The sequence below is a fragment of the Gymnodraco acuticeps genome, unplaced genomic scaffold, assembly GCF_902827175.1.
Source record: "Gymnodraco acuticeps unplaced genomic scaffold, fGymAcu1.1, whole genome shotgun sequence".
Taxonomy (NCBI): domain Eukaryota; kingdom Metazoa; phylum Chordata; class Actinopteri; order Perciformes; family Bathydraconidae; genus Gymnodraco; species Gymnodraco acuticeps.
Window position 1 is genome coordinate 335,573 of NW_022990905.1, and position 19,869 is coordinate 355,441.

The 19,869-nt window shown below is 39.2% G+C and overlaps 1 protein-coding gene across 8 annotated transcripts in view; it reads left to right on the top strand.

Moving 5' to 3' along the window:
- mctp2b (multiple C2 domains, transmembrane 2b) overlaps positions 1-19,869 on the top strand; it is a 72,533-nt gene that overhangs the window by 35,233 nt on the left and 17,431 nt on the right. For 7 of the 8 annotated variants that reach the window (XM_034233744.1, XM_034233750.1, XM_034233752.1 and 4 more), the window contains 9 exons: positions 5,396-5,440; positions 7,344-7,461; positions 10,943-11,085; positions 11,195-11,271; positions 12,127-12,241; positions 12,394-12,426; positions 15,063-15,233; positions 16,824-16,954; positions 19,263-19,449. In XM_034233744.1, the coding sequence (XP_034089635.1) occupies positions 5,396-5,440; positions 7,344-7,461; positions 10,943-11,085; positions 11,195-11,271; positions 12,127-12,241; positions 12,394-12,426; positions 15,063-15,233; positions 16,824-16,954; positions 19,263-19,449 (1,020 nt within the window). The remainder of the gene's footprint in view (positions 1-5,395; positions 5,441-7,343; positions 7,462-10,942; positions 11,086-11,194; positions 11,272-12,126; positions 12,242-12,393; positions 12,427-15,062; positions 15,234-16,823; positions 16,955-19,262; positions 19,450-19,869) is intronic. The other variant, XM_034233749.1, reaches the window with a different exon arrangement.

The following is a 19,869-nucleotide window of genomic DNA, read 5'->3' on the forward strand; positions in this document are numbered from 1 at the left end:
TTATTACCAAAAAAGCAGGATAACTCCATATTTATCAGGTGAATATTTGTTCCGTCCGTTGAATAGCAGCTACTTAACAGATAGGAGAGTAGAACATGCAATTTAAAGTGTTACAAATGTATGTACATTTTTTACAAGGTCGTCAGCAACACGATCCAATAATGTTATTGCTGTGATGTACAGTTCTTATTGAATATTCCTTTTCATTTTGAATTGTGTTATTTTTCACTAGTTTAGAAAGATCTGTTATTGCTATTCATGTGTTTTTGTAATCTTTGGTTCATGGGAGCCACATTTCATTGCACCGCTACTACAAGCAATACAGTAGAAAAAAGTTGATTTGAAAATACCTATGTCAGACTGTGGTAAGCGAGGGTTTAAAGGGTTCATATTTGCCCTGCGGTCCGAGAGAATGGTCTTTTGAACTATGCCAGAATTGTAAAGAAACAGGAAAGTCACCATTTCTTTAGGTGCATATTGTGAAAAGAAAAGTGACCAAGGAATAATCTGTACCTTGTTTTTAAACTTTCCACACCTGTTGGAAAGCAAATGAAGTGTTAGAGTTGTAGTAGCAGCAGTGTGGTTGTTGTAGTTTGAACTGAACAACAGGGCAGAAATGACCTTTCTTCTCAAACCTTTATTTAATCAAATTGGTCCCTTGAGATCATAGATCTCTTTTTCAAGGGAGACCTGCAGCAAATAGGTTCCACATGAAACATAAAACAATAAAGGACATTATACATTATATTTACAGGATACATTTACATAGTTATAGACATTTACAAGTGCCCATAGTATCAACAAGCAATTCATTTAGCCTAGCTTTAAAAACATGCAGAGGAATGAGATTGCTCAGTTTCAATTCTTGCTGAAGATTGTTCCAAGCAAGTGGAGCTGCGCACATAAAAGTTGTCTTACCTAAGACAGTCCTTGCTCTTGGCACATCTAACAATACTACATCATGCGATCTCAGACAATAGCTGCTTGCAACTCTCTGTGTTATCAGAGAGCAGATATAATACAGGAGTTTACCCAACAAAGCTTTATAAATAAACGTGTACCAATGACTGAGCCTCTTTACAGTAAGTGATGGCAGACCTGCCTTGGCATACAGGGTACAGTGATGAGTAAGTGCTTTACAATTTGTGACAAATCTCAGTGCGCTGTGATAGGCGGCATCTAACTTGTTCAGGCAATTGGCAGGTGCATTCATATAGATCAAATCACCATAGTCCAGCACAGGTAAAAAGGTCACAGTGACTAGCCTTTTCCTGGCTTCAAATGAGAAACAGGACTTGTTTCTGAAAAAGAAACCTAGCCTAACCCTCAGCTTTTTAAGCAGGTTATTGACATGAAGTTTAAAAGTAAGACAATCATCAAGCCAGATACCTAGGTATTTATAACAGGCAACCACTTCTAGTAGCCTACTTGTCCTTGCATAGTAACAATATCCAAAACAGGCTCTGGTGTCTTTTTAGCTTTTGAAAATAGCATTACCTTGGTTTTATCAACATTTAAAAGAAGCTTAAGCTCAGCAAGCTGAGTCTGAATAATGTTAAAAACAGCCTGTAATTTAACACCAGCCTCCTTAAAGCCCCTGTCACACTGTCCCGAAGTTGACACCCGATGTACACACGAATATGGAATTGTGAATTTCGCACGAAGATGGCCCCGAACCACACACGAAGGCAACATTTACATTACATTTAAGACCTACAACTGCAACGAAAGTAACAAAAACAATTATGTTACAGTACTATGATACTGTACTGATATCTTCAGACTTTGTTCTTTACTTTATCCGTCTTTATATGTAGAAAATATTACGTTTTCTCCGTAATGTTGTTTCCATAGCAACAACAACTTCCTGTCAACTCTCCTTCAAAATAATATATTATATCCTTTTTAGTTTCACAGAACACAAATTGGGTTATTTACATAATATGTTTACATGATTTTGTTGTGCAATAAAACAACCCGATGGACACACGGTAAAGGAAATGTTCAAATTCGGCTGTGATCGTAGCAACATCGGGCCATTCGTGAGGGCATCTTAAGCCTTCGTATGACCGCCGGCGGAGTTTCTCAGGCTCCGGCAGCAACTTCGTGAGCGGTGGGAAAATCTTTGGCATGCCAAAAAATTGCCGAAGGACCTTGCAAAGTTTCATTTTCGTGTGTCAATGTTGCCCTTCGTAAGGCAATCGTGAGGGCATCTTGTTATCATCGGTGCCATCGGGCAGTCGCCCCGATCAGAGTGAGGGCGAATGCCCGATGGCACCGATGATAACACGAAGATGACACGATTCGACAAGATTACGAAGTTGCCGCTCACGAAGTTGCTGCCGGAGCCTGAGAAACTCCACCGACGGTCATACGATGGCTTAAGATGCCCTCACGAATGGCGCGATGTTGTTACGATCAGAGCCGAATTTGAACATTTCCTTTAAGCCCCTGTCACACTGTCCCGAAATTGACACCCGATGGACACACGATAAAGGAAATGTTCAAATTCGGCTGTGATCGTAGCAACATCGGGCCATTCGTGAGGGCATCTAAGCCATCGTATGACCGCCGGTGGAGTTTCTCAGGCTCCGGCAGCAACTTCGTGAGCGGCAACTTCATAAGGCACTCATGAGGGCATCTTGTCAAATCGTGTCATCTTCGTATTATCATCGGTGCCATCGGGCATTCGCCTTCACTCTGATCGGGGCGAATGCCCAATGGCCCCGATGATAACAAGATGCCCTCACGATGGCCTTACGAAGGGCACAATTGACACACGAATTCAACACGAAAATGAACCTTCGCAAGGTCCTTCGGCAATTTTTTTGGCATGCCAAAGATTTTGCCACTGCTCACAAAGTTGCTGCCGGAGCCTGAGAAACTCCACCGGCGGTCATACGATGGCTTAAGATGCCCTCACGAATGGCCCGATGTTGCTACGATCACAGCCGAATTTGAACATTTCCTTTATCGTGTTGTTTTATTGCACAACAAAATCATGTAAACATATTATGTAAATAACCCAATTTGTGTTCTGTGAAACTAAAAAGGATATAATATTATATTTTGAAGGACAGTTGACAGGAAGTTGTTGTTGTTATGGAAACAACATTACGGAGAAAACGTAATATTTTCTACATATAAAGACGGATAAAGTAAAGAAAAAAGTCTGAAGATATCAGTACAGTATCATAGTACTGTAACATAATTGTTTTTGGTACTTTCATTGCAGTTGTATGTCTTAAATGTAGGGATGGGTATCGTTTGAAATTTATCGATTCCGATTTCGATTCCGGTTCTGCTTATCGATTCCGGTTCTTATCGATTCCCCGTTTCGATTCCAAAATTGTAAAATAAAGAGGTCAAACGTTTAGATAACAAAAATATATTTATTCTTAAAAGCTTTAACTGAAATTGTTACTAAAAAATATACATGCAATACAAATGTATTGCACAATAGCTGTGCTTTATTTTAACTGAGCTATGCCTGTGGCAAGCTATTAACAGGCATTACACTTTGCCTTTTATTTTTATTTTTTAGTGTAGTGGAGCCTCACTTCAGAGTGTTTACCGCGACCTATCTTTGGTGTTATGAAGTGACTGAGCTCGTGAAATGTCTACGGGAGGGCGGGGGAGCATCGCTGCTGGGCAACTGTGGACCTCTGTCGCCTGTCAGCGCAATTTATATGATGCGGTTTTAAAAAATGAAGGGCGGTGCCGGCCGTCAGCGTACCGAGCCGGCCGTCAACGGCCCGCTGACGACCGGCCGTTCTGTGATTCTCCAGGTCCGCCCTGTATTCCACCGGGTCACCGCAGCACCGCGGTGCAGACGGACCCGCTGGAATACAGGGTCTACCGCGTTTAGGAACCGTTAAGCAGAACCGAAATTGTGTATTTTGTATGGGTACCCGGTACCCGGCATTTTCTTATCGGTTCTCATCTGGAACCGAGTTTCGGTTCCCAACCCTACTTAAATGTAATGTAAATGTTGCCTTCGTGTGTGGTTCGGGGCCATCTTCGTGCGAAATTCACAATTCCATATTCGTGTGTCCATCGGGTGTCAATTTCGGGACAGTGTGACAGGGGCTTTAAGACCCTGTCACACTGTCCGGAAATTGACACCCGATGGACACACGATAAAGGAAATGTTCAAATTCGGCTGTGATCGTAGCAACATCGGGCCATTCGTGAGGGCATCTTAAGCCATCGTATGACCGCCGGTGGAGTTTCTCAGGCTCCGGCAGCAACTTAGTGAGCGGCAACTTCGTAAGGCACTCGTGAGGGCATCTTGTCAAATCGTGTCATCTTCGTGTTATCATCGGTGCATTCACCCTCACTCTGATCGGGGCGAATGCCCGATGGCACCGATGATAACAAGATGCCCTCACGATGGCCTTATGAAGGGCACAATTGACACACGAATTCAACACGAAAATGAACCTTCGCAAGGTCCTTCGGCAAGTTTTTGGCATGCCAAAGATTTTGCCACCGCTCACGAAGTTGCCGCCGGAGCCTGAGAAACTCCACCGGCGGTCATACGATGGCTTAAGATGCCCTCACGAATGGTCCGATGTTGCTACGATCACAGCCGAATTTGAACATTTCCTTTATCGTGTTGTTTTATTGCACAACAAAATCATGTAAATCTATTATGTAAATAACCCAATTTGTGTTCTGTGAAACTAAAAAGGATATAATATATTATTTTGAAGGACAGTTGACAGGAAGTTGTTGTTGTTATGGAAACAACATTACGGAGAAAACGTAATATTTTCTACATATAACGACGGATAAAGTAAAGAACAAAGTCTGAAGATATCAGTACAGTATCATAGTACTGTAACATAATTGTTTTTGGTACTTTCATTGCAGTTGTATGTCTTAAATGTAATGTAAATGTTGCCTTCGTGTGTGGTTCGGGCCATCATCGTGCGAAATTCACAATTCCATATTCGTGTGTCCATCGGGTGTCAATTTCGGGACAGTGTGACAGGGCCTTTATCGTGTGTCCATCGGGTGTCAATTTCGGGACAGTGTGACAGGGGCTTAATGGAGGGACCTGCACAGTACATCACGGTATCGTCCGCATAAAAATGTAAAGTAGCTTCATTCACATTTTCACCTAAACTGTTGATATATATAGAGAATTAAAGTGGAGTTACGGAGTTCTTTGGTTTAATGCTGCTGCAGCCACAGGGATACACAAATGTGTAATAAATGCTCAAGTGCATTTGTGCTGGTGGAAGAAAGCCAAAGAGAGATCACTTCCTGAACCTTTTAAACTGAACACCTGAATACAAAAGTTCCTCTTTCACCACCTGGGACTTTCCCCAATCTTCTTTATAGATCACATGTTGATTTATATAAAGAATGTACCTTTTTGTCTCCGCAGTATGATTATCAGGAATACGGATCAAAAGACGATGACAACCAGAACGTAAGTGCTGCATTTCCAATGACAATTCTGTGCTGTTGAACATATATCACTTTAACATTGTATTTATTGTCCAGTACCAATTCAGAAAATAACTTCACGGGTTAAAAGGACTGTTTAACGTCAAGTGTCATGCAAACAGCAGCATAGTGCACCAGCTGACACACACTAATGTCAAGGTTTAATTCCAGATTATTTTATTGTGTTGTGTTCAGGGCATGATGGGACAGTAGGCCGTGTGCAGTTCAGTGTGTGTCGTCCTGGCTTTTGTGGCCGTGCACGCTGAGCCGGGGGATTCCAGGCAACCGGGGTTTATTCTCTGAAAGATGCCCAGTTCGGTTCAGAGAGGCTTAATGGTGATTAAATAATCCATTGCCTGCACAGGAAGCACACGGGGCACACAGCTGCATAAAGCCTTCCCTGGAGCGTGCTTTCTAGATTGTACCAAAAGCAATGAGAAAAAGACAGTCACAACGGTAGAGGTAAAATACGTAATGCAACATGTAAAGTCCAGTATGTGGCGAACATGTGACGTCAGAATGAAAAGCATTAGGTATAATGTAAGGGGGGGAATAAACAACCGTTTTTTGGGGGGGGTTTCCACTGGATCGGTTTGTGTAGGGAGGGGAACGTGGAGTTAATTTGATATTGTATAGAATCAATTACGAAATGTACATTAAACATATTTTCTTCGCAAAACAGGAAAAGCCCCTTTGTGCTTATGCAGGCATCAAATTAGTAGCCGAAGAAAATAATAAAACAAATTATAATCTCTCAAAATCTTACATTATGATTCAATCAATATCAAACTCATAAGTAGCATGGAAATTCCAAAGGAAAGCTGATTATTTGCATTATGACCATCATTTCTGTTATTACAAGTTTCATGAAATGTTATGTTTGAATATGCAAAAACAGATACACATAGACAGTTATTAAATCAAACACCTCATTGTGTATATTGAATGTTTTCTTTCCTCTAGTCTGAAACAAAGCAATGTGTTTGCCCTTAGTGTCTCGTCTTATGCAAATGTAGGAATTTTATTTATAAAAGCATATAAGGAAATGCACTGCATTTTATTTATTTCCCCATTGGGCTGGGTATCACTCTTAAAACGTATCAAGTACCGAAAGCTAGCATCAAATGTCTGCCAATTTATTTTACATTCTACATATTTTCTAAAAGGAAATAGATAGATGTCAAATGTAATCAAGATCTGTTTGTCTAAAAAAAACAAAAGAAAGGAAAGAGGAAAAATGGGACTAAAAAAACTCAAACAAAAAATAAACTAAAATTGCGTTGACATGCAGTAGGGATATGATTTGAAAAAAAAGTTAAATGGAATAACCTTTTTTTGAAAAAATGATTCACATCGTTGAAAAACCTCTTAAAATGATCAAAGTATTCAAGATCTCTATCAAACATGATTTGTTTTAGTTGTTGAAATTAATAAATGAAAAGCTGGGTATAAAAAAAGTGTTATTTTAGATTCTGTTCTCAAACTTTAGCATACTAGCTCAACAAGTCCAGCTTTAATCAGATGTACCACGTGTTAAAGTCGAATAAGTGTGTGTGTGTGTGTGTGTGTGTGTGTGTGTGTGTGTGTGTGTGTGTGTGTGTGTGTGTGTGTGTGTGTGTGTGTGTGTGTGTGTGTGTGTGTGTGTGTGTGTGTGTGTGTGTGTGTGTGTGTGTGTGTGTGTGTGTGTGTGTGTGTGTGTGTGTGTGTGTGTGTGTGTGTGTGTGTGTGTGTGTGTGTGTGTGTGTGTGTGTGTGTGTGTGTGTGTGTGTGTGTGTGTGTGTGTGTGGTGTGTGTGTGTGTGTGTGTGTGTGTGTGTGTGTGTGTGTGTGTGTGTGTGTGTGTGTGTGTGTGTGTGTGTGTGTGTGTGTGTGTGTGTGTGTGTGTAGTCTGAGATGGGCAATGAGTCTCAGAGTGTGTCGGAGGGCATCAAGGATTCTACCCGGTCCTTCCTGCTCACCATCAACCTGAAGGAGGGACGCAACCTGGTCATCAGGGACCGCTGCGGTAAGAAGATCATCATATTACTTTTACTCTGCCAAAATAAGCTCAAACAGATCATCTTACAAATAAATCATTTGTATAAGGGAGATTAGGATTTCAACTAATGTCTTTGCTGGTTAGTTTCCAGAAAACACGTTTTAATATAGTGTAAAAAGTCCATCCCAGTGTCTCAGTCTTAAATGATGTCTTTAGATGAATAGCTTTAGGTATAGACCAACAAAACAATACTTTTAAACATGATGTTAAAACACGGGAGAAACTTGAGTTCTTCCTTTGGACTGCAGTCTGCAGAAGGTGGCAGCTGTTCTGAGTGGATGTTATGCACACATCACTAAATCAACAGGATCTACAGGGAAAATAAATCCTCATAACAAGGAAGCTACTCTGACGCAGCAGCACATCTACGTTATATTTCTGTCCAAATGCACATTGAGAATAGGTTTTCTGTAAGGAAACTGTGGGACGCTCCATCTGATTAAAACCACTTGTACTTAAATGTTTAGATCCTAATCTTTATTCAAGCATTCCCTTTTACAAACACCATGCTTTCCCTTCAATTTATCTTAAAAATCCCTTATACTTGAGATAATATTGCATAATTCTGCATCTCCGATATGTAGTTGCATATCCCTTCTGTGGCAATGTGTACCCTACCTTTACTTTTTGTATGTTATGGGGTATTCTTATAGGACTTGGTGTGTGTATGTTAGTGTTTTATTTTCTGTGTCAGTGTACTTGTGTTTTTTTTGTATCTTCTTCATATATATAAAACAATGCCACACAATAGAAAATTGAAACTTTACTAGTGGTTTTGTATTTATTTCAATAAATCACTCAAACTCCTCCCCTAAATCTGATCAAATGTATTTGGTGAGAACATTGTCCTCCTTGCTAGTTAATCAAGTGTTTCTAGGTAGTATACACTCTTCTTCTCATTGGTCATTCCTGTCTTTCTGCTACCTCTGACACACGGTTATGCAGTTTGTCACTCATGTCATCATTTAGCGCGACCATGTGCATCTCTGTCCCAGTGACTAAGTGTTACTACTGTTATTCATTGTCTACCTGTTCTCACGCTCGAGTTGCAACTGCTACTTTTGTTTTACTCCTTTTTTATTTTGACATTGTCCGTGTCCTGTATCACTTCTGTAACGACACAGAGATCATTGAAGTGACATATTCCATCACATCTTTACTTATTGCACTTTCCTTTTCAGAGACTTTTAGAGAAAAGAAAAAAAACTATTATGCATATAAGGGTTTTCCCTTTCCTTTGTATGTTATATTGGTATTCTGAATGGTCTGCAAAGGCTAAAGTCCTCTCCCACACATGCCCCCCCCCCCCCCTGCCTGAAAACTCGTTTGCTTACTTCCGTAACATAGTGACATCACTTTGCAACACTTGTGCAAGGAGATGGCCAGCTTACCAATCAGGGCAGACTGAGCTCTGGTTTCAGACAGAGGGTGAAAAGTGGCAGGCAGTATGAGAAAAAGAAAGCGCTTTTTGAACATTAACGCATGGAGACATGTCACAGGAGAGACACAACATTTAAATATGAACCTGAAAATGAGCATGGTAGGGCCCCTTTAAACCTAGCAGAAAAGACCTGTGTCCTCTCCTGCGTGTGTGCTTCTTCCTGTGCTGACCTCAGTCTGTGTGTTTAGCCTTGGCTTGTAAGCGCTTGTGTCTGTTTGATTAAACACAATGTTTTTGACTCCAGGGGCAACCGAGACAGCCGAGTGTCGGGTTGTCTGTGCAGGTCTTATAACAGCCGGGGCAGGATTCCACACGGCACATTAGAACCTGTCTGAACCACACCCAGCACTCATTAAAGCAGGCCTTTCACTCTGGGCATGTCTCTGGTTTATCTTCTCTCTCGTGTGGCTTTGTATTTACACAGCAGGCTGTGGGTAAAGATAATGCAGAAAAATGATAGGAGGATGAAGGCAAAGGAGGATTTGGTTTCCCCTGCATGATTGTTAAGACTATGCAGCCTTTTAAGAGCAGTGCATGAAGAACATTGATTGTTCTCTTTGATTGGATTAGAAGCAATGCAAGCAGAGTGAATGCTGACAGTTGTTGGCTGATGACAAACAATGATGTGTTGCATACTGTAATGCTTATTTGCATTGGAGCATAATGCATACAATTTATAATAAGACAAGCAGAAGTTGTAAAATTAAATAGTAGGGATGTATATATATTATACTTTCAAACAAATGTATGATAATATAGAATAGAAACATAATAAAATATCTATTTATACATTTTTTGAATTTATATTTACACACTTTTTATGCAAACTGTATAAAGACACATACTGCATAGTAGTTAAATGTCTTAACTATATAAACTTTGATATCCTTTTATTAGCTATATTTCTATATCCTGCGCATTTACATGAAAGAATAAAGAGGGGGGAAATCAATGTGCTTAAGCCCTTAATGACAGCTTTTAGAAAATAAAATATGACTTGCAGGAGAACACGATGAGAGAAAGGAGGTATGTCAAAATACAGGAACATGACTATAAGGAAATCTTATAAATCCAAAAGGGAAACTACAACTGAAAACGTTATGATATTAATATCAAACAACAAAATAATAACTGCATTCAAACTCCTTGTGTTTGTGTAAATACTTGGCCAATCAGCAGAATCTGATGGTGGGATTGGTGGTCTGCTGCCCCCAGCTGGTTGACTGATAGAACAGATAGAAGTCACACCTCAAAGGGGAAATTATTTGAGAGAGCAGCAATGAAAGTGAGATTTGTGAAAGTGAGGTTTAAAAAAACACTTGTAAAAATCTTATAATGAAACATGTATTAATTCTGAATCCTGTTCACATGTTGTCTTATCTTCACCTGACACAAACTCACAGTTTTCAGCTGCTGTCACTTTTTGTAGTGGAAGTGTAAATCTGATTGGCTACTGAGTCAGGAAGCTTGTGGTTGAAGAGGACAGAAACCACATCCTCTGTTCAGACTCATAAGAGTACACCATGCTCCTCCCTTTCACTGGAAACCTGTACAGTTATTTTAGAAGTTGAGAAACAAGGGTGCTATTTAGAAACCTAGTTTGGAAATAAAATGCACGGCCATTGCATCAGTGTATTTTAGTCACAATGACAAAATGCACTTCTTTTCAAATACAGCAGAACGACAATACAATAAGTTCCTTATACAGCACTCGGGTGTATATTGGCCTATGAATGAAAACTAAACCTTTCCAAACATGGTTAGCTTTGTGTATGGTCTGCAAAGGCTAACATCCCTAAGTTCCCTCCAGAGGGAGTTTCTCTACCACATCTTTTTGGACTATGTAAACGTGACACAGTAGAGACACAAAATACAAATATGGAACCTGAAAACGAGCGTAATTTGGCACCTTTTAATACAATCATCTTAGAAAATACTATTTGTAAAGTTGAATGAACAGCTGCGTTTAATCCACTTGCTTTGGCTTGTATTTGTTATTGTTTTCAGGTACCAGCGACCCTTATGTGAAGTTCAAATTGGATGGGAAGACATTATACAAAAGCAAAGTGGTTTATAGAGACCTGAACCCCAAATGGAATGAGAGCTTCTCCATTCCTGTGAAGGATCTGAACCAGAAACTGTACATCAAGGTAACGCACTGTCATTGTTCACATAGTGGTTAAGTTATTTACAATGCTATTTATCACTATTATCATATCTGCTCTGTATGAACACTCGCTTGCCGTTGATGTGGCTCAGGTTTACGACCGTGATCTGACTACTGATGACTTCATGGGCTCCGCTACCGTCACCCTGAGTGAACTGGAGATGGACAAGTGAGTCTTTCATTTAGAGTTCTGGGGTAAATGATTCTTTTATAAATGAATACTGATTTCTTGAGAATTAAAAAGAAAATATGCTAAAAATAAGTTAACAGTAAAAATGTTTGCAATTAACAGATAAACAAACATTTTTGACAAGTCTTCTGTTTGAGTATACCATTTTTTCGTCTTAAAAGATCTGACTGTTTGAAAAAAAGTACTTTTTAAAAATGTATTCAGCCTTTCTTTATAGCAACATCTTGTGACTTATTGGCTCACATATATGTGCTTATAATTATGCTTTTGCAACAAGCAGTCATCGGCCAATATTTGATTTCCTAATAAAGTCTGCTTTAACCATTTCACACAGTTTACATTTTGATTAAAAAAAGATCACATTGTTTTGTTTTGGCCTCATGATATGAGAACAATTTTAAAGAAGCAAATATTAAAATAAAAACAAACAAATGATTATGTTTATCTTGGGTAAGAAAATATTGGTTTTAAAGTTAAAAGTCAATGCAATGTATTTAACAATGAGCACATAAGAAGTTCCAAAGCTGTGTCCTATTGTTTGCTGGTTGATCGAGCAAAAAAGGGCAAATCAAGTCAACAGTTAGAAGAATGTAGAAACACCACATCTAAATTGAACAATACAGCAACTAAGGATAAAAACAACATGGTGGATATGTATGCAATTTAAAGCAAAGGAAGCTTGCTTATCAAATAAAAACAATAGGAGATGGGCCTCCACTTGAGGCAAGCCTTTTATGTTTTTAGTTCCGCCTCTCCAGGAAGCAGGAATAACTTCTCTCTGACATCATGTCAACAAAACTTAATATGATGCTCCCTTTGGTCGATGTGTTCCAGGGCCAACGAGCTGCTCTTGTCCTTGAACGACCCCAACAGCCTTGAGGAGGACATGGGCCTCGTGTTGGTGGATATGAGTCTGTCACTCAGAGACGGAGACAGCAAAAGAGGCCCTGTATGTACTGCATGTTCTCCAACTGAAGGGACACCTGCTCTACATTGTATTCATTGCTCATGCATTGTATAGACTGCACATGTTTGTGTCTGTGCCTGACTAACCACAGTGTCATTTTGTTTTGCTGCTAACATGCATGCTCCTGTCGCCAGCGGTGGCCCCAAATGAGAAAACGAAGTGTTTTGGTAAGGCACTCTGAAGGGACCACACAAGACAGACTTTTTTTTTGTATCTGCATTCTAAATCAGTCTGCTAAATATGAATCAAAAAGATAATTGTAGGAATTGAATGTTAGGCTTTTAAAGTTGCTCTGAGTCTTTGCACAAGAGGGCAGCAGATCACCATGTTCTGTGTTTCTTCTGTAGCAAATGAAACCTGACCAAGACTTAAATAATTAAAGTCATTTAACGTCAGTTTCCTATTTAAAAAAGAAAAGAAAAAACATTACAAAGACCAATACCAACACTAAATTGATCCTACTTACCTTGTTTTTAAAGCTTGTCCTCTGTCCCATCGTCTTCTATTGGCATCCAAAAACAATAATACCATGAACATGGCCACCTAGCGTCCTCCTGCCACAAACACTTGATTCGAAAATATTTCGCCTTTTTTAAAGTACGAAAAGGTATCCATTCCTAAAAAGTGGCGTCATGGAAAAGTACTAAAACCTGTAAGACGGTGTAAACGGAGTGCAAGCAGAGATTGCTTACAATGACAGTTGAGTCAACTTTTGTTCATGATATCCGGAGAATGTCCATAGAATCAGTCTGGCACAACGTCCAGGGTTTCCCTTTCACACAATTTAAAAAAAAAAAAACATCCTAAAAGCGTTGTTACTTAATATAAAAATAAATAAATTAAGTAGAAGAAGGAAGTACAACATGGCTTTTACACCTCCTTCATGTCACTGTTCCCTATGGGCCCTTTAAGACACAAGTTCCTAAACCGCGTCACTTCTTTTGTTTATTTTTTCTCCTTGAAAATGTACTTAGTGTTGCTTTAATGAAATAAAACAATACATTTGTGACACCTTTAATAATATAGATGCACGTTTTCAGTAGAAACCAAAGGGCTTGAATTGGAATGCCACAGGGAGAGAAGGGAAGTACTGAGAAGCGTTGTTGGTTTGGTTTTTGTAATGGTTCTTCTTTAAATAACAAAAGATATGAAGAATATTGCCAGCGTATCCATTATATGTATGGTGGTTGTGTTCTGACCCGCAGAGCAGCTGCTGAATGCATGCTTTCTTTTTGCTTAGCATGCTATTTGTTGTACCCTCTTTTCTTTATAATGCATGCATCTATCAATCTGTTCAGAGGCTGGAACCAGACCGTGTCTGCTAGTGGTGGGAATCTTTGGTTATTTCAGCATTCGATAAAACATATATTTTTTTAAATAAAGATTTTAGAATGCATGCTTAAGGGTGATCATTTCAGGATCTACTCCAGTCAACTGTGCGCTAAGAGACAGTGAACTAAATTATGTCATGAAAGCAAAGTAAAGTGAGTATAAGACTATATATATATATATATATATGTATATATATATATATATATATATAAGACTATATATATATATATATATATATATATATATATATAGTCTTATATATCATTTCAGGATCTAGATTTAAAAAAATATAATGTACTAAAAAATAAAACTTTGACTCTATGTGTAGGATAAGTGTACACCACTTGCAATACTTCAATTATTATTTTCGTAAAAAAGGTTTTATTCATTGATTTGGATAGATTAAATATCTTAGAAATGAAGGCTATTGATTCTAACAACATTTGTTCTTCCCCTTTAGTGTCTGCATGCTCATAGATTGAGTTGCAGCCACACTGTTGCTGTCTTGCCGTTATTTGCATGACTGGTTCCAGTCCCCCTGCTACTCCACATGCTAATTGCACTCTGCCGGGTGCACTGAGTGTGGTCCGCTAAGTGAAATGTGATTTTTCTGCATGTGGCAGAACCGTCACTGTCAGCCTGATCTGCATGACTTGAATCTGGTTAAATAGATCTCCCTACAGTGCTGTCTTCATGTAAGCTCGGCTAATTATCCAAGAACATGGCTGCCTATTATATGTGGAAGAGAGACGCTACTGCAGGCCTGACCTAATCTCTCAGTGAACTGAAGGGACCATTTAATCCTCCTTTCACTGAAGAATAGAGAAAATAGTGTCTCATTCAACCGTCTCTCCCAAGTAGAATCTATTCTATGTATTGGACTGGTTTGTGTTCCTTCTCTTCCCCGGCTCTGCTTGATACATGCATCGTTATAAAAGATAAGAGGATGGTAAATAAGGAAATTAATTGGATTTGGTTTGATTTAAGTATACAGTATATAAGCAATATTTGTTAAAAGCTAAATATTTCAAAAATATCTGGATTATTCATTGTAGTGCTGCAGAAAAACATATTTATTATTATTATTTTATATACTAACCTAGTGACCTCATTGTGTAACACTCGTGCTTCTATTGGCTAGCGCTCTCCTTTCAGACAGAGGGTGAAAGGGTGCTGCAGCACAGGCAGTGTGAGGAAAATAAAGAGCTTTCTGAACATTAAAGCATGGAGACACGTCCCAGTGGAGGCCCAACATACAAATATGAACTTGAATCATTTTAACATCATTTTAATTTATTATGATAATAAAATGAGATTCCCTCTAATATCGTAAATCAAATTAAAACTGTAATATTAGTCAAAAATAATCACTATTAGTTATGGTTCTCTGAATTGTGCAGCCCCATTAGATATCCTTAAGGCCATTGGTTTTGTAATCTAACCTCTCCTCTCTCTGAACCTGCCGCTGCAGTCGGGGAGCTCTGCTCAGAACCTCCGGCTGTCCGAGTCTCTGAAGAAGAGTCAGCTGTGGACCTCTGTGCTGTCCGTGACTCTGGTGGAGGGCCAGGAGATGCCGCTGGACTCTCAGGGGGGTCAGCTCTTTGTTCGCTTCAGACTGGGAGAGCAGAGATTCAAAAGCAAGGTACTTCTCATCTCCTCCACCCCCCTCGTCCTCGTCTATTGTCCTCTTAAACCCTCTCTTTTCTCTCAAATCCCCCTCCTCTCTTTTCTTCTCCTCACACTCCCTTTCCTCTGCTCCTTCTCCCTTTGGCGGCAGTAGCTCAGTCTGTAGGGTCTTGGCTCAGGAACAGGAGGGTCACCAGTTCAAGTCCCATGTTAGTGAACTGGCACCTGGAGAGATGCCAGTTCACCTCCCGGGCGCTGCCGAGGTGTCCTTGAGCAGGGCACTAAACCACCACCTTAAAGTTGGGAGCATCTTTACTCTGACACCTCTCTGTAAAAATGCATGTCTTTGTGCATGTGTACAGTCCTTTGTGTTCATATTTATCCTTACGTGTTTCCATCTTATTCTAGCTAACTTAAGTTAAAGTATTACAGTAAAACTTCTACATACAAGATTTCATGAAAGTAAAAGTACAATAATATTACAAGCAAAGCATACTGAAGTATTTAATTACAATTCTTGTTGGGCAGACTGGTCCATCCCAGAGAGTTTGTATAACATATTTTTTGAATATTATTACTGATCCTTAAGCAGAATTATAGGGTAATGGAGGTGGAGCACATTTCAAATAATTGATGTTTTGGATAATTTCGTCAATAACAAACCTTCGCCTTTTATGAATTTAATTTATGATGTTGTTTTTGTGTCAAATCTTAATTTCCTAAGAAGCAAGTAAACAAAGCTGACAGATAATTGTAGGGAAGTAAGAAGTACACATTTCCCTCTGAAGGGAGTTGTAGTATAAAGTAGCATTCTATTACAATACCTGAGTAAAGTACCTCTAATTATACAAAGAACAGTACTTTACTAAATGTTCTTTACTTTCCATCACTGATCAACTGTTACATTTTTTCTAATATAGTAATATATTTGGTAAAAAATTGCAAAGTGGTTATTGTCATTATTTATTTGTATTATGGTATGTTTACCATGGCGTATTACATTATAATGTTGACTATTTTATGCAACAGAGTTTATACTAATGTATAAAATAAATGAAGCATTCACTTGTTGTCATACGGTTAGCAGAGTGTCACAGAGATGATGTATATTATTGAGCACTGGAATCAAATGAAATGGACTTCTGCTAGTGACATGAGAAGCTTTAATCAGTGCTCATCCCGTCAGCTGGATGATGTCTGAGCTGATTATTGTCTGGCTATTCTGCAACATCACCCTTTACACATCAAAGCTCCATGCTAATGAGCAGCACCACTCCGCTCTTTTCTTTCGGAGCGACAGTAATTACCGTGTGCTTTGATGTGCCATGGAAATCTGATGCTGCTTTCTGAAGATGATTCAAAACAAAAACATTCACACACCATTCAATAGAAAAATCTGGTAAAACTGATGAACCTCTATAACTACAGGCTTTTTCTAAGTGAAAAATATTACATTTACTTTGACAGCACTTGAAATCATATCATAAAAGGGAAATTAGGAAATCAATGATTTCTGATTTGAGTTTGAATGGCTACTCGCAGGGTTTTACTACATGGAATTAAAACAAATATATGTTTCTTGTTCTGAACTCTTTTTTGAATTCAGAATCACTGCAGAGTGTCCAACCCGCAGTGGAGAGAGAGGTTCACTCTGAACCAGTTTGTGGACAGTCCGGACGCCCTGGAGGTGGAGCTCTGGTCTAAAGAAGGACGGAGGAGCGAGGAGTGTTTGGGAGCGTGAGTCTGCATTCAGAAGCTGCCAGTGTATTATGCCTGCAGACAATGACCTCATCAAATTATACTTTGCATTTGAATTAAGCAATACTGGAATACTCTGCCAGAATCACCATATCATCTTAGGCATCTAGGCTATAAAGACAAATTGCCACGAATTTGACCTATTCTGAAAAAAGATAATCTACTGATTTCAGTGTTTCCCACAGAATGTGATTCTATTTGTGGGGGCACCGCACCCCCCCCCCCCCCGGCAAGAAAAGCCAAAGGCCCCTTAACCTATTCGGGTGGCCCACGCATCCACCCCCCCCCCCCCTCAAATAAGAAAATACATGCGAGTTCATGGCTACTGTAGACAACGTTCTTGTTGCTCTGTGTTGCGCTGTTAATGAGTGAGACACACCGGAGTTGAGGATCTGTGGGGTTTATTCTCCCAAAAATATAATTTACAATTTAGCAGACGCCTTATTCCAGAGCGACTTACAATGATCAGTTACAGGGACATTCTCCCTGGAGTAACTGAGGGCTAAGTTCCTTAGTCAAGGGCACACTAGTAGTGGTGTTACAGGCAGGATTTGAACTCGCAACCTTCCGATCATCAGCCCACCTCATGATTAGAACAGTGGTTCTCAAACTTTTTTCAATAATGTACCCCCTTAGGAAAAATAATTCAGCCAAGTACCCCCTGATCAGCGCAAAAACGATTTGTTAGGGAAGAAAAGCCTATATAAAGAGGTACAGTACAGCGCTGCACCATCAGTGTCTGATTTATTAAAACAACAACATTGTAACTGAGAAACACTACAATGCTACATTTCAAATGTTTACAATCCATCACTAAATTCATGGCAAACCAATTTTAATATCATGCAATAACACTAAGACGACATTAGTGCATTGAACTGATCTTTTTAACAAGTTGTATTTACAATGTAGTGAGAAACATGGGCTTGTGCTTCACTGAGGATCTTTCTGACAGGGAGGCAAACTGCAGTTATTACACTTTGCGTTTTGAAATATGTGTAACTCTGTTAATATAAAACCCACACTGTTCAAACTTTGTTACTTTTCCTACAATTAGTATATTTATTTATTTTGGGGCATGGGGAATGAAGAGAAAAAAATATGAGCATTTTATGAGCATGGGATTTTGACCCCTCATATAAACATATGCATAATGCTGCGCTATACTTTGCAGCCACAAGCCGTTGCCAAGCAACACTTATTGTTTAGGTCCTTTGATAAGCAGGCAGTCAAATAATTAGCTAGAACTGGCTAGATCTGATAGATTTAGACATAAACGCGAGTGAAGTCTAACCGGACGCTAGAGAGAGATCAGAGAACAGATCAGCTGCTGCTGACGGAGAACACGCAGCTCTGCATGATCACAGCTCCGCCGCTGTGACGGACCGGTGAGTGGAGCAAAATACACTAAGAGTTAGAACACACTTAGCTAGTTTATCTACTCTGGAACTAGCTAAACTAGTTATAAATATATGTATTCTTTACTGTCGGGTCACTTATTACAGGTTCAGCGAGCTGCACGAGACTGACAGGCTGTCAGGAGAGGGAGAGGAAAAGAGAGCACCCCGTTTATTGTTCCCATTTTATTCTCCAGAATTACTGTAGACTTTTGAATAAAGTAGTTCATCTACTATTAGTAGTTTGTTTAAATGCATTACTTATGTTTGTTTTTTTCATTAACATAAAATAAATCTCACGTACCCCCTGCAGTACTCCAACGTACCCCTAGGGGTCCGCGTACCCCCATTTGAGAACCACTGCATTAGACCACCAAAATAAAAATAAAAGTAAATAAAAATAATAACAATAGTTTTTTTTTAAATGTATGAGATCCATTTGTGGCGGACGATATTTAATTGTGGCGGCCCGCCACAATTAAATCAATGTATGGGAAACACTGGATTTATTAAGGTGTTGTGTGTGTGTCAGCCCCTGTTCATATTTGTATTGTGTGCCTTTACTGTGACATGTGTACATGCTTTATTCTTCAAAGGTGCTTTATTTGTTGAACGTTCTTTTCAGTATTTGTATAAATGATTTTCCTAACATGGCCCCAATAAGCAGCTTTACTATGAAGCCCTACATCGTTTCAATGAACAATGGGAACGATGTCGGCAGGCGTAATGATTTAAGCACAGGTTTACCAGGGATCTTTTAAAATGATGCTCTCTGCACATGTGTTGGTTTTTATGCCTGTATGTGTTTACACACTATTTTGCATGCATGTGACCATGCTTGACTGCATACCTGCAACTCCATTTGTATATATGTTTGTGTTTGTGTACAGATGTGAAGTTGACCTGTCCAGGGTACCCTTTGATCAGAGACAGCTGTTAACACACACACTGGACCAGGGCAAGGGGCGCTTAGTTTTCCTGCTCAAACTGAACACATGCAGCGGCGTCTCCATCTCTGACCTGTGTGCTGCGCCTCTCGATGAACCCCACGAACAAGAGAACCAGCTGGACAACTACGTCAGTACCTGTGTCTGCATATCTGACACTTTGAATCTATTTTCTAAATATGAAAGTCATGTTTTAATACATTTATAAGGGGACTTCCTGATAAACTATCCAAAGTTTAAGAAAATAGGGTCCCAAACACTTCACAGAAAGTATTTACAATATATATATATATATAACTAACTCTTCTAGAATTGGAGAGAGTTAATGCGTAACACCAAAACGTTACAAGCTAAAAATCACCTTACGCTAACCAAATATCATCAAACTAATCTAACCTAACCGAAATGTTCTGAAACAGTACTTTTTGTTAAACTAAACATTGGTTAAAAATAGGTATTTTATAATAAACTCTAACAGCTGCATAAATCAATTTTTTTAAATAGACACAGGTGAAGACATTGTTATAGTTGTATTATCAATATCTTTCCA